General features: G+C 39.2%; 1 protein-coding gene across 1 annotated transcript; it reads right to left on the reverse strand.

The window, feature by feature from the left end:
• Positions 1-8,728: 8,728 nt before the first annotated feature.
• LOC149318175 (uncharacterized) lies at positions 8,729-9,712 on the reverse strand. Its single transcript, XM_089509140.1, has one exon. The coding sequence runs from the start codon at positions 9,710-9,712 to the stop codon at positions 8,729-8,731; it is 984 nt and encodes a 327-aa protein (XP_089365266.1).
• Between the last annotated feature and the right edge of the window lie 4,409 nt (positions 9,713-14,121).

Consider the following 14,121-nt stretch of genomic DNA (forward strand, 5'->3'; position numbering starts at 1 on the left):
GAACAATGGATGCAAGCTACAGGAAAAGAGATTCCACCTCAACATTAGGAAGAACTTCCTGACAGTAAGGGCTGTTCGACAGTGGAACACACTCCCCCGGAGTGTAGTGGAGTCTCCTTCCTTGGAGGTCTTTAAGCAGAGGCTAGATGGCCATCTGTTGGGGATGCTTTGATTTGGATTTCCTGCATGGGAGGGAGTTGGACTGGATGGCCCTTGTGGTCTCTTCCAACTCTATGATTCTATGATCTATGAACATGGGAATAATCTAGTTTGGCTGTTTCAATGCAATGCAGATGTCCCTCCAATCTGTTGTCAACCAGTATATCTGAGCACAAATATTACACAATGTCAGTCAGCTTCCAGTGTCATCTCACCAAGGAGAACCAAAGCCAGGTAAACACTGAACCTCTTGGATTTCTCACTGGTTAGAGAAGTAAGGTAGATGTCAACCATGACATGCCACTGGGAAAGAAGAAATCGGCTGTTCTGCAGGGGAAAGCTGTAATTTAGAATGCAGAAATTGGCTCTCAAAAGGTGAGGCAGCTGTCTGGCCAAAGTGCTGAAATATAATAAACAATTGATTCTTATAATATCTCCCATATTAACACCACCTCATTATTTCTTTTAACATAAAAAGGAAAAACGGTGGTGGTGGGGGGGAAACAAGGAATTTGGCAGCACCTTTAAAACTCTAATCCATAAACTTTTATGGATTTCAGTCCACTTTATTATTTGTTTAGTACATTTTTCACAACCCAGAGCTTGAGAGCAACTAGTTTGAAACAACTAGTTAACTGTAATGAATCCCCTTTCCAAGAAGCACATACATTTACATCACTACTGCATTTACATCACTGTTGCAACTTGGCAAGGGACAACTTTACTCCTTTGGTCACATAACTATAACTTTTAGTCAGGTCTAATCTGCACTACACTACTTTAACCGCCATGGCTCACTGCTATGGAATTCTGGGATTTCTAGTTTTACGAGATATTTAGCCTTCTCTTTCAGAGAGCTCTGGTGTTACAACAAACTACATATCCCAGGATTCCATATGGTGGAGCCATGGCAGTTAAATCAGTGTCAAAGGGGCTGTGCATACCAGCCACAAAGGCTGGCCTGGGGGTGGTGTTGGGCATGGCATCCATTTCACAGAGCTCCTCTGGCCCTGTGTCCACACGATGCAGCACCAAAGGAGCGCCTTAAAGCTGCTTTGCTTTTTGTGGCTCCTTTTTGCTCCCTGGAAAGGACAGATCAGTGGCGCAGCATGCGGTTGCCACAGCCCCTATCAGGTGCAGCTGGAGGCGGTGCAGGCCGCCCTTTAGGGGTGATCTGCATAGCCTCAAACTGTATTATTTCTGCAGTGCATATAAGACCTCAGTTTCATATTTATAGAGTGTTGTTGTGTGCCTTCATTTCCAACTTATGGTAAATACAGCATGGAGTTTTCTTGGCAAGGTTTGTTCAGAGGGAGTTTGTGATTGCCTTCATTTGACACTGAGAGAATGTGACTTGCCCAAGGTTATCTGGTGGGTTTCCATGGCCAACCTGATCTCCAGAATCCTAGTTCCACACCCAAATCAGTACACCATGTATCTCTCTTACAGAGTGTGGCTTCACTCAATAGTGGAGGAAGTATATCACCACATTCATGTCCGGACTCATGGTATGTCTAATGCTGCTGGCTCATATTTTTTTAGTATTACACAGTGATGATAATACAGACAAGAAGAAAGTATGTTTTATACCACAGGACAGAGACTTGTAGCACTGAGATATTTGTGATTGGTAACTAAAAGCTAACTGTTATAGCCACTTTTGAAAAATGGAAAGTAAGTGGGTACTTTTAAAAAAGTGTTTATAATTGTTAGTAACCACTTTTTGGCAGACTTTAAACTGCAATGGTAACTAATAACCTGTAAAAGTAACCAGTACTGAAACATGTAACTAGTAACCAAAATTAAAAACTATCCTTAATATATAAATAAAAGGTAAATTTCTTAGTTATTTTTGAGAAATGAGAATGGGTTACTTTTTTTTAAATGTGCCTATACTGTACCAATAAATAGCCATTTTGAGACACCTTGAGTGTACAACACTAAGTAATCACTTTTATAATATAATTTCCACATTCTGCTATGACCATATATACACCATATAAACAACCTGTTTGAAATACCTTTTATATCAGAATAATTTCAGTGAACTACTCCCAGGCAGATTCCAGTTCTTTCTAGACTATATGCTCTGCAAAAGCAAAAAAGAGCAGGCAAGCTGGCCTCACCTTGTCATTTCTGAAACCAAAATGTGTTTGATGCACACTCTTGTTAGCAATCTGTCTGTTCCCTGCTGTGCAGTGCTTCAGAGCCCCCTGGTGACAAAGATGGTACATAAGGGTTGCCATAATTGTCCACTATTACCAGGGCCAAAATGTGGAACAAATTCTAGACCAAACTGTAGGACAACTGCAGGACAAAACTCAGCCCAAAATGTAGGACATTTAAGAAAAATGGAGGAACTTAAATGTTCTACATTTTGGGCTGAGTTAATGGACATAACAATTTATGGTTTTGCCATTTTTTCCCTCTGATGTATAGACTTCAGCACCTAATACTAACCAGAGCTGAGTCTACTTACTTTCGAGATCAGATAGAATTGGTGCCTTTAGGGTATTTAGGGCCGCCAGTAATATAACATCAGAATGAATTGAAGGTCCAAATTGCTAGCAAAGGTCCAGGGATCTTGTTCATAACTCTTCACCAAAGGAGAATCCCATTCTACCTTAATTTTTATGAACACTGACTTTGTCATGCTCATTAACTCCAGGGTTAGCTTCAGTCATTTTGTTACCAAAGGCAAAGAACAAGACTGCATCCCAATCCAAAAGTGTGGAAAATAATGCATTATAAGTAATTATTTTACCTACAACGTGTAGCATTTGAAATCATGACATTCCCAATGCTATTATTTTAAATAGTCAAGTAACAACAAATGATATTACTCCTAAAACACACTGGGGTTTTTGGTGGTGAGGGGGGGGAGTCATTTCAGGTTATTGTTGGCTGTTTTTGTATTTTTAATTGTATTTTTAAGTTAAGTAGCAAAGTGTTATCTCAAAAGCAATGAATTAAATTTTTAAATTAACATTCCAAACTCTGCCCATTCTCTATATGGAAGCTGACTGGATTAGCAATGGGAAAGCATCCTCAACTGTTCTTGAAGGCAACAGAAATAGAGTACATCTGGCTCTTACCTCCTAAAAAATGTGATATAGCTCTAATGAACAAAGGAGAACGATCTTATATATCTTGGATCCAGGCTGTTTAAAGAACCATAACCTCCCAATGTGCGCTTCTTCAGGAGAGGTTCTTCTCTTTGTCCCATTGCCTTCCAAGGTCTGTCTGTCTCACTGACTTCCAAGATTCACTTTGAACTCCTTCCCTAGTGGTGCTATCATTATTATTATTATAATTATTATTTTCTTATATCCCACCTTTCTCCCAATGTAGGGACTCAAGGCAGTGAACAACAAGTATAAAACAATACACTTTAAAAACAGTACAACAATATTAAAATACATAAATATAATATTTAAAACACATTAAACAATTATAAGAGTTACAACAGTTATAAATTAAAATATAACATGTTAAAAATACAAACCATATAAAGTTAAAAGTTGTATAGCAGAACACTAAAAACCCAGTCTTTCTCAGCTTAATAGGCCTGATTGCATAGGAAAGTCTTTACCTGGTATTGGAAGGATAGTAGGGATGGAGCCATCCTGGCCTCCCAAGGGAGGGAGTTCCAAAGCTTGGAAGCCGACACTGAGAAGGCCCTCTCTCTTGTTCCCACCAAATATGCCCAAGAAGGTGGTGGGACAGAGAGAAAGGCCTGATGATCTCAATACTCTGGTGGGCTTATACAGGGAGATACGATAAGGAAAGTCTTTACCTGGTATTGGAAGGATAGTAGGGATGGAGCCATCCTGGCCTCCCAAGGGAGGGAGTTCCAAAGCTTGGGAGCCGACACTGAGAAGGCCCTCTCTCTTGTTCCCACCAAATATGCCCAAGAAGGTGGTGGGACAGAGAGAAAGGCCTGATGATCTCAATACTCTGGTGGGCTTATACAGGGAGATACGGTCCTTCAAATATTATTTATTTTATTTTATTTTATTCAAATAGCTTGGACCCAAGACCGTTTAGGGTTTTATAGGTCAGAATGTATAAAGCCCTATAAAGCTCCCTCCTTGCTTTCCTTCCAATGGCAAGTGAAAATTTTCTTATTCCACCAGACTTTCCGGAATTGACTGTTATGGGCTTTTAATAGTGTGTTTTGTTCTAACTTATAATGAATTTCCAATGGCTTTAGCTCTATAAACTGTTTGTTTTTTAAATTCTCTCTCACTCTCTCTATCTCCATGGCTTTTGTTAGTCTGATTTTTAAAAAATCTATACTGGTTTTAATAATTTATAAATTGCCTTGTGTTCCATGACTGGTGGAAAAGCAGGACATAAATGAATAAAATCATCATGACCATTATCACCCCCATCACCACCTGTGAACCAGTCACACACCAAAGAGTAAAGCAAATCTGAAATTTATTGAAATGATACACAAGATGGTGAAAAAACAATAAATGATTATAAAAACAGTACATAATATAAAATATGAATTAGTAGATATAAGAGTAGTAATAATAATGGTTACAACATAACAATTTAACCAGTTATAATAGATGGCAAATAGTATGTACAAAAATCAGAACAATCATTAAATCATATATTGATCTAATATCAATTCTAGTCTAACAAATGTAAGCATTTTAAATTTCCAGCAATAAAAGTAATTTATATCTACCACTTGTGTAGACAGTTCAGAATTCTCAGATAAGAACAAAGAATAATATTTTTATCTCTCTCTCTATGCTCTATGGATTGTGGAGGGGAACAACAACAAAGAGCACACACAAAATAAAAACAAAAATCAATACAACAAATAACTTCAGTTAACAGACCCTATAAAACTAATACATATTTTAAAAAATCTATCAATAAATACTTTAAGATCTCTCTACATACTGATTCTACAGATGAACATGGCTATATCTTTAAATTCTATTTTAAAAACCATAATTTAAAAAACAAAAACTGGATAGGCCTGCCAGAAGAGACTGGCCTTTATTGCTGATTTAAACTCAGAGAGTGTCTGGAGCTAACAAATCTCATCCAGCAGGTCATTCCACAGTCTGGGCTTCAGCTAGAAGTTTTTTTAAATGTTCAAAACATGCTCCCTTGGCAAAAACTTTGAAAATCAACAAAATAAAACTTAAAAGAAAAAATAGCTTTTCTCTTAAAATGAAAGAATGCTTCTATCTTGGAAACAGGACCAAAAGAAAAATAAGAATTGCTCAAAGCGAACACAAGTGGATTGGCTCTCCATCTTCCAAGAGAAGAGACATCAAGCCTGCTATTAAAACAACTTGAAGCATCAAATATCTAAACAAAGATCTTACCAGCACTCCACAGCCTTTCTACCTTTAAAGGCAAAAGTTTTAGATATAAAAGTTGGCATCCTGTTATTCATTTGCTATGCTGTAAATTAGGCTTAAACCTTGTAAATATTTTCTATTCACATGTATGTTTGTGGTACTATTACAAAGAGTCTGGTGCAGTGGGCTGAGGGTTGGGATTTGGAGACCAGGGTTCAAATCCCCTTTCAGGCATGGAAACCCCTCTCACTCATAGGAAAATCTCTGGGTAATCCTGGACAAGTCGCATTCTCTCAGTATCAGAGGAAGGGGAAAAAAACCCTCTGAACAAATCTCGCCAAGAAAGAAATCTTGATAGGGTTGTCTTAGGGTTGCCAGGATTCAGAAAGGATTTGAAGGCACACAACAACAACAACAACAGCCACAATTGTAAATATCCCTGAAATCCACCTTAGAACCCAGCTGCATAAAGTGAGAGAGTCCTGTGGTGGTGGTGCAAAGAATTTGTGACAGGACTCCATATGGGTCTCCATCATCTGGTTGGTGCAACAGTGCTTGCTGTTGGGAAGGGCTGGGCATATCACTCTTCATTACTCCACTCACTAGCACTGCTGAATCCTGTCCTCTGGTGTGGCTGACTGGAGCTGGATTTTAAGATCAGAATGTGGGAGAGGAGGGACAGGAGTTAAAACCAAACTGTGAGGGGGCCTCATATAAAGGAAATTCAAATGAGATGTTAAAGGAAATGTATCTTCCCTACCATTAGTATATCTTTTCCTCCAAGAATGAGTTTTCCTTAGAGCTGTATATTGCTGCAAATTAAGTTTATGTTTACCTTCCAATGACTATTCACAATACAAAGCATCTATCTTTGCAAGGTACAGATTTGATGAGAAGCATGTCTTTAATCTGTTAAGCAGTGTTTGTAAATATAAGTGCATTTGTCTAGTTTGATGCTGAAACACCTGTAAGACGCCTTGCATTCAGATATGTCCAAGTTTAGTAGGAGAACTTACAAGTATTCTGATTACCATCCTAGAGCGCTGGAGGCCTCAGCTTTGGCATATCACTTATTACTAGCAACCTAAGAGATGGGGCAGGCAAATTATATAAACGTCTTTCCTTTTTTTTCCCTGTGTAGTAAAGCAAAATGTTCAACACAGCAGAAAACAGGTGTGATGAGGAGGAAATAAATGAAAATGGATGGATGGAAACTGAGGGGTATGCACTGATCCAATTCAGCATTTAATGAATACAGGATAATTGATAAAACTGTTTACATTTTATTACAAACATGTGGGAACAGGTAGAGTAGCACACACAGTCATTCACTCACTCCAATATACAGAAGCAGACAAAGCAAAAGAGAGACACACCCAATGTTATTAAACTGCAACAAGCAAGCATTAGAAAAGAAACTGGATTGTTCTATCATTGCTCACTGTATTAAACATGCCACACCCCTATTAGCTGCAAGATAATACACACACACACACACACACACACATTGGAAAAATAAATCTTCAGGTCACTGGTTGAAATTTTAATGGACATTCTAACTATTAAAATTCTAACTATTAAAACACATGGCCCAACACTAGGCATGAAGGTGAAATTCTATTGATTCACCTTTTAATATGAACTGGGCTAATTTTTTTTAGTTCCTAAATGAATCTATGAACTGGAATGCAAGTATTTAGTAGGTGTTGAATTTTTCTGAAGTAAATGACACAGTTCACTGTAAAAAGTTTTTGAAGTATGTACATTAGACAATACTGTGTACAAAAGTGCAGACGCTGGACTGAAAAAAAAGTTTGCAAAAAAGTAAATATCATGAAAAATGCATACAAAATATTTGAAGTTTTCATTTGAATAAAAATGAACACAAATGGTTGTTCTGACTGTTGTTTTTTTAAAAAAAAGAAATCGACAGACAAATGTGGAAACAGGATGAGTATCCTGTTCGAATGCTTGGAATATTATTTACTCAACAGATTCATCACAGATTAATTACTGTATATACTCATGTATCCATCTAGACATTTTAGTCAAAACATTGACCCAAAAGACCTGGGTTGACTTATCCATGGATCAATTCTTATTTAAAAAGGAACCATTCCCTTTTGAAAGGTGAGAGCTCAATCCCTTCCTATATCACCTAAAAGAATTACTGGCCTCCTCTACTATCTCATCCATCCAGTTTTTAGTATTAGCATTGATGAAATGCTGTAAGTTCTTTGACATCATTTTCCTTTGCTTCATGCTTTAGATCTTTTGTTACATGCTCCTAGGTTTTACTTTCTACTTATCTATGGGTCATATCAAAATCCATAATTTTGGCTCCAAAACCTGACCTTCACTTATACATGAGGGTGACTTATAGTCAAGAATATATGGCAGTTCCTATTTAGGACAAATGAGATTACAAGTTTGTGGTGGCAAGGGATATAAAGAAGCATTTGTATTGCTGCAGTGGCCTCAGTGACCAATGTTTTGATTTAAGATGATACAGAGTCCCTTCATGTCTCCATTTCTTCCACCAGCTCCATAGATTCTCTGTTCATTTATGCTCCTCAGTAGGAGATATAAACCATGTATACATTTCCTGTAACCACTAGTCCCTAAGCCTCCTCCCATCCTTTGGCATCCTTTAAAGTAAAGAATATAGCACTTAAGAGTCCCAATTCCAACAAGGTCCATCTGGCTCTAAAAATGAAAAAGTTTGTGCGTTCAGTTGAGTAAGTCAAATCATTGCTTGATGTTGGGTTCAGTTTATGTTTTTCACAAGGACGTTTACCGCACGGGGGATAAAACGTTCCCCGATGCGTTCTAACGTGTACAAGCGTGGGTGCGCACGGAGCGTGATGGGAACCCGATGGGGCCCAGAACGTGATTTTACCGCACAGGGAACGCTGCCACCACCACCGAGCATTCCCATCACATTCCCATCGGGTTCCAGAGGGTGCCATTGGACGCAATTTCTGGGAACTGTTTCAAAAGCGTTCCCAGAAATGGCGCCCTCTGCAACCCGATGGGAACGCTCAGCAGTGGCGTTCCCTGTGCAGTAAAGTCGCGTTCTGGGCCCCATCGGGTTCCCATCACGCTCCGTGCACGCCTGCGCTTGTGCACATTAGAACGCATCAGGGAACGTTTTATCCCTGTGCGGTAAACTTCAAGGTTTTTAATTCAGAATCATTATTTAGAAACCTAAGGACCTGGAATAACAGATGTCGTATTCATTGCCTTTGAGGCATTTCTGTAGTATACTGACAAATGGTCTTTCTGTTTTCTGAACATTCTGTCATCTGAAGCTGTAGTGGGATGTTATTGCTGTTTACCAGGTGGTTACTATACTGACTTCCTTCCTGTCTGATACATATCTTGTCCTGCAATTCTTTGTTACGCAGCCCATAAACCATAGGACTAAAACTTTGTGCAAAACAGAAAACAACAAAAGCTCCAAATCTTATCTCTGTGTGTTCTGCTCCTTTTCCAACAGCTGTGATGATTAAAGGGGGGAGAATATGAAAGCTCATTTGTAAAGCATGAATAATTATTGTTTTTCTAGCTTTCTTGTTAGAACTATTGAAATGACCAGTGATTTTTCCTTCTCTGCACAGGAAGAAATAACCAATTATTATGGTGGCTGCAAGAAGTGAAATTAGGATAATTCCAGATATTTTGGCAAAATCACCACCCAGGATAGTTGGGCAAGAGGGCTCTGCTTCATATATGTCCTCTGGATTATGCTGTATACCTTCTATCAGTATCAAGCATGCAGCTTTGAGGATTGTCCCAACCCAAATGGAAACAATAACTTTGTTTTTCACTGAGTGCACCAATGCCAAGTATCGCAAAGGCCAGCAAACTGCAAGACACGTGTTAAGTGCCATCAGAGCCAAGGTTATGAGGACTGATTCCCCGACCGCTGTTTGTAATCCAAAGATTATCCATATCCAGAATTTTTGTACTTTGGCATTCTGCATTGCATTCAACACTGTGCCAAAGCAACAGGATAATGAGGAACAGAGGAGATGATGGCACAGGAGGAAGTATCTAATTTCTTTCTTCATTTTGGAGTTCTGTCTCACAGTCTTGGTTATTAATATGCTCACAACAGTAATGAAGATGAAATTAACAAAATACAGGCCCATTTTCACAACCACTAGTGTCTGTATTAAATTGCCTTGATCTCTTTGAGTGTTGTTTGAAGAAATCATAATTTAAAAATGTCATTTTTGTCCTGGAAATACAGTAGCATTAAATTCATAATAGCATCAGTTTTGATAGTAGATGCTTCAGGCCACCAATATAACCAATCGATAATTTTTCAGAGTTAAAAGTTTTTTTTTCTTGATGGTATGATACATTTAATAAGATAAATTAATAAGATGGAAAGTTCTAGACCAGAGGTCATCAGATTTCATAGGTAAGGAGGTGAGCACACATCATATGACAATTTTTTTAAAAAAAGAACCAAAACTTAAGTATTTTTGTGCAGCTGGAACAGTGTCATCAGCTGGTGGTTTCACTTCACCAAAAAAAATGTTAAATTCTGTGGCATTAAGATAAAAGAGAAGAATATCTTCAGTGAAAGATTAATTTTCTTCTCAAAGTTGTAGTGCCCATGGGGCAAAAGATGAGTATTAGGTCCAATTGACGGCAGCTGTACTGAAATTGAAATCCAGATTCAGATCTTACCTTAGCTATGGGCTTAATCTAGTTCAGGGACAGGTTACAGTTTTTCCCCCCAGCTCTTAGAAAAATTACTTCTCTTGACTCCAGTAACCAAAATCCCAGAATCTGCCAGCCTTATCCATGGAAAGTGTAGGTTATAAATGTTTCTTTCCCAAGATCAACAGTTTCTTCTGCTGGTGTCAGGCATTACATTTCAGCTAACCAGGTCAGACATCATCAGCTTCCTTCTCTTCCTCCTCCTTGTCTTCTTATACACTTTATCAGTTTATATTCCAACTTTTCTCAAGTCCTGGGATTCAAGGTGATTAATGTTAAAACAGGTACAGACAAAAGTCCATATTATTAGAACATAAACAAGTTAAAATATAATTGAACTGTTAACAGAAATGACCCCCCCACACACACACACACACCTGTATAGACAATGGGATGGAGGGAAGTACCTTTCCTGACGATCTCAAGACATGGACAGGCTCATACGAGAGAAGATGGTCCTATAGATAACCTGACCTGAGCTATATAGGGCTTCATTGGTCATAACCAGCACTTTGAATTGTGCCTGGAAACAGACTGGCAGCCAGTGGAGTTACTGAAACAGGGAGTTGTATACTTGCTGCAACTTTGGGGTGAAACAGACTGGCCCTTTAAGCTGCCCCTTCTGAAGGTGGATTGGGACACTACAACCACACACCATGGCCCCAGTCTGCCTTTTAGCTGGCTGAAAAAGGAGTGGCAACAGCCTCTCCGTTTTTCACCAGCAAAAAGCTGTCTTTTTCCTCCCTGCCTGGAAGCAGGCTTTAAGGCACCCTGTAGGTGCGCGGCATATAATCACCATGCCACCGGAGCACCCGGAAGCTGGCAACTTGAAGCTGGCTTCTGGGCATCTTGCATTGTCTGCATGCCATGCCCCCAAGGTGCCTGGAAGTTGGCTTTTTTGCCAGTCTGTTTTGCACCTTTGTCTGGTTAGTAGTCTAGTGGCAGCTCTTTGAACCAGTTGAAGTTTCTGAACACTCTCAAAACGCAGCCTCATGCATAATGTGACAGCAATCCAAATAGGATGTAAGGCATATGTCACCGTTAACTAGATCCTCTAGGAAGAGGTGCAACTGGTGCACAAGACTTACCTGTTCAGATGCACTCCTCGTCACCACTGAAACCTGAGCTTCCAGGCTCAGGGTTGAATCTACAAGCTAACCACTCTCTGACTTGGCTTTCATTTGATCAGTAGCACCTTTGTTTTTTAAGTTTCCATTTATTTCCACCAGTCTAGTCCATTACTCAAGATGAGTACCAGTTTACAACTGAAACAACTTCTTTTGACTGAGGTGTAAACAGAGTTAGGTATCACCTACTGTATATACTGATGGCATTTGACCCCAAAATTCTGGTCAAGCTTTCCCTGCAATTTCTTGTATATGTTAAATAGCATGGGGGAACTGAGTCCTGATGGCTAAGAAGTTAAACAATCCCTCCAGGAAGGAAAGGAACCACTGTAAAACCGTTCCTCCAGATCCCATCTCAGCTTAGTGGCCCAGAAAGATACCATGATTGATGGCGTTTTAAGCTGCTGAAAGGTACATCACAACCAGTTTCTTATGCAGGTCATAAAATCTTAGAATCATAGAGTTGGAAGAGACCACAAGGGCCATCCAGTCCAACCCCCTGCCATGCAGGAACTCTCAATCAAAGCATACCCAACAGATGGCCATCCAGCCTCTGTTTAAAGAGTCGCCCATATTTAGGTCACCTATCACAGTGACCTAAACTGTTTCTGTCTCTTAGCCAAAACTGAAACCAAACTGAAATGGGTCTAGATAACCCATATCTTTCAGGAACTCCTGGAGCTAGGGGTTCATATGTTCCAGTACCTTGCCCAGAAATAGAATGCTGGGAACTGGCTGGTGGGATCTAGCATGGGATCTAGGAAATGATGGAAACTAGTAGTGAACAGGACCAGAGCAAACACAGGTGAATTCACTTCTTTTCTCGGCATTCGTTACTCCTTCCAGTCTTTCTCCCTCTTTCCCCTCACCTTCTGAGCTGCTTGCAAGGAATGTACAGATTGTTCTTGTAGAAGGCTTGATTAATTGTTTACAGAAGGTTGAGCGGTTGGTCTGTTGTTCTCAGGTTGCCTACCTTTGGTTTAATAGATTGGTTCCTGAAAGCAGAGGAAATATAATCTTAATTAAAACAAGATACTTAATGTCAAAGGAGCTCTTGAAATATTGACCAACATTCAAAGAATATGGATGAAATGACAGTGAAGTGATTCATGCATAATTTATCACATTGTACTATTGATGTTACATTGATTCAATTTTATTATGGAAGTTTAGTAGTTGTGGGGAAATTGCTTTTCTTCAACACTCCAGGACTTTTTGAATAAGAGAAGATGTTGAGTGTTTGGCTCCTCCACAACATGTAACTCATAGAATCTCTATGAAACAGTTGAGAGAGCTCCTACAGAGATTTGGTATATAGTGGAATCAGCATGGAAGTAAGCTCATCCTTCTCTGCCTCCACAGCTTAGATAACTGTTGTACCTAGATGTAGTTACATCTCTCCAGGATGAAGAGCAACCACTGGTAAGTACTCTCTGGGTTTGTGTTTTTGCAACCAGTTACATATGCACCTAACTGTAACACTGTCAGGCCACAGTTCACCAGCTTGCCTGCAAGAATTTCATGGCGGACTTTGTCAAAAACTTTACTGAAATAAAGATATACTACATTCAGAGCACTCTCCTAATCTACTAAACTTGTAACTCTGTCCAAAAGAGAGAGAGATAAGATTAGTTTGGTATGACTTGTTCCTTGAGAAATCCATGCTAACTCTTAGTTATCACAGTGGTTAGACTCCTCTGTAGCAGTTACTAATGTGTAACCAAGAGTTGCAGACTTGTGTGTGTGTGCATGTGTGTGCATGTCTTCAAGTCATCTGTCAATTTATGGTAATCCTGTGTATTTCATAGGCTATTCTTAGGCAAGGACTACTCAGAGATGGTTTTGCCAGTTCCTACTGCTGAAATCTAACCTACTTTAATAAATAAATATTATTATAAAATAATAACCTACTGTTACATATTCATGATCTTTAGATAGTTTCCAGATTAGGGGTTAAACAGGGACCATGAAAGTCCTCCAATCTCCACTTACTGTACAGCAGCCACTGTGATCAACAGGGGTCTGTTTCTTTTGTCAAAGGGGAAGCAGAGTACTGATGTCTGTCAACTGCTTCCTGAGTGACAGGATACAGACCCTTGTCAATCACAGGAACTGTTTCCCAGTTACTGGGAACTGGGGGTGTCAGGCTGGGATTCACTGTATAGTACCATAACTACAGTGCTTATGCATACTTAAATCCCATACAGGATTCCAGCCAGCATTTCTTTCTAAGTGAGCACAGACTGACTGTTTAATAATCTGTTTCAGTATTGTATTTAGTATCTGTTCTGGTACTGACATCAAACTGACTGTCGATAGTTCCCTGGGTCCTCTTTTTTGCCCTTTTTGAAGGTGGGAACAACATTTGCTCTCCTCCAATCCACTGGGACCTTTCCCGTCCTTCAAGAATCCTCAAAAATTATTGTCTCTGAAATAACATTTGCAAGCTCCTTTAGTACTTTGGGTTGCAATTCATCTGGCCCTGAAGACTTGAATTCATTCAGAATACCAAGATATTCCTTTATTACTTCTTCAACTATTCTGTTAAAGTTAAAAAGCATGATTTATTCTATTTTCACCAGTTAGATCACTGTCTTCCTTTTGGGAGATAACTGAGGCAAAGAAGATATTGAACAGTTTGGCCTTCTTTTTGCCCCCACTTAGCATATCACTATCTTCTGTAGGCAACGGCCATACCATTTTGTTGTTCATCTTCTTGCTCCAAACACACTCCCCCAAGCCCCTTATTATTATTTTTATTATATATT

Source organism: Sceloporus occidentalis, unplaced genomic scaffold (assembly GCF_023333645.1).
Source record: "Sceloporus occidentalis isolate IW3139 unplaced genomic scaffold, rSceOcc1.0.p SCAF_2, whole genome shotgun sequence".
Taxonomy (NCBI): Eukaryota; Metazoa; Chordata; class Lepidosauria; order Squamata; family Phrynosomatidae; genus Sceloporus; species Sceloporus occidentalis.

Coding starts and splice junctions, on each gene's coding strand:
- LOC149318175 (XM_089509140.1), bottom strand. CDS start 9,712: ATGATTTCTTCAAACAACACTCAAAGAGATCAAGGCAATTTAATACAG.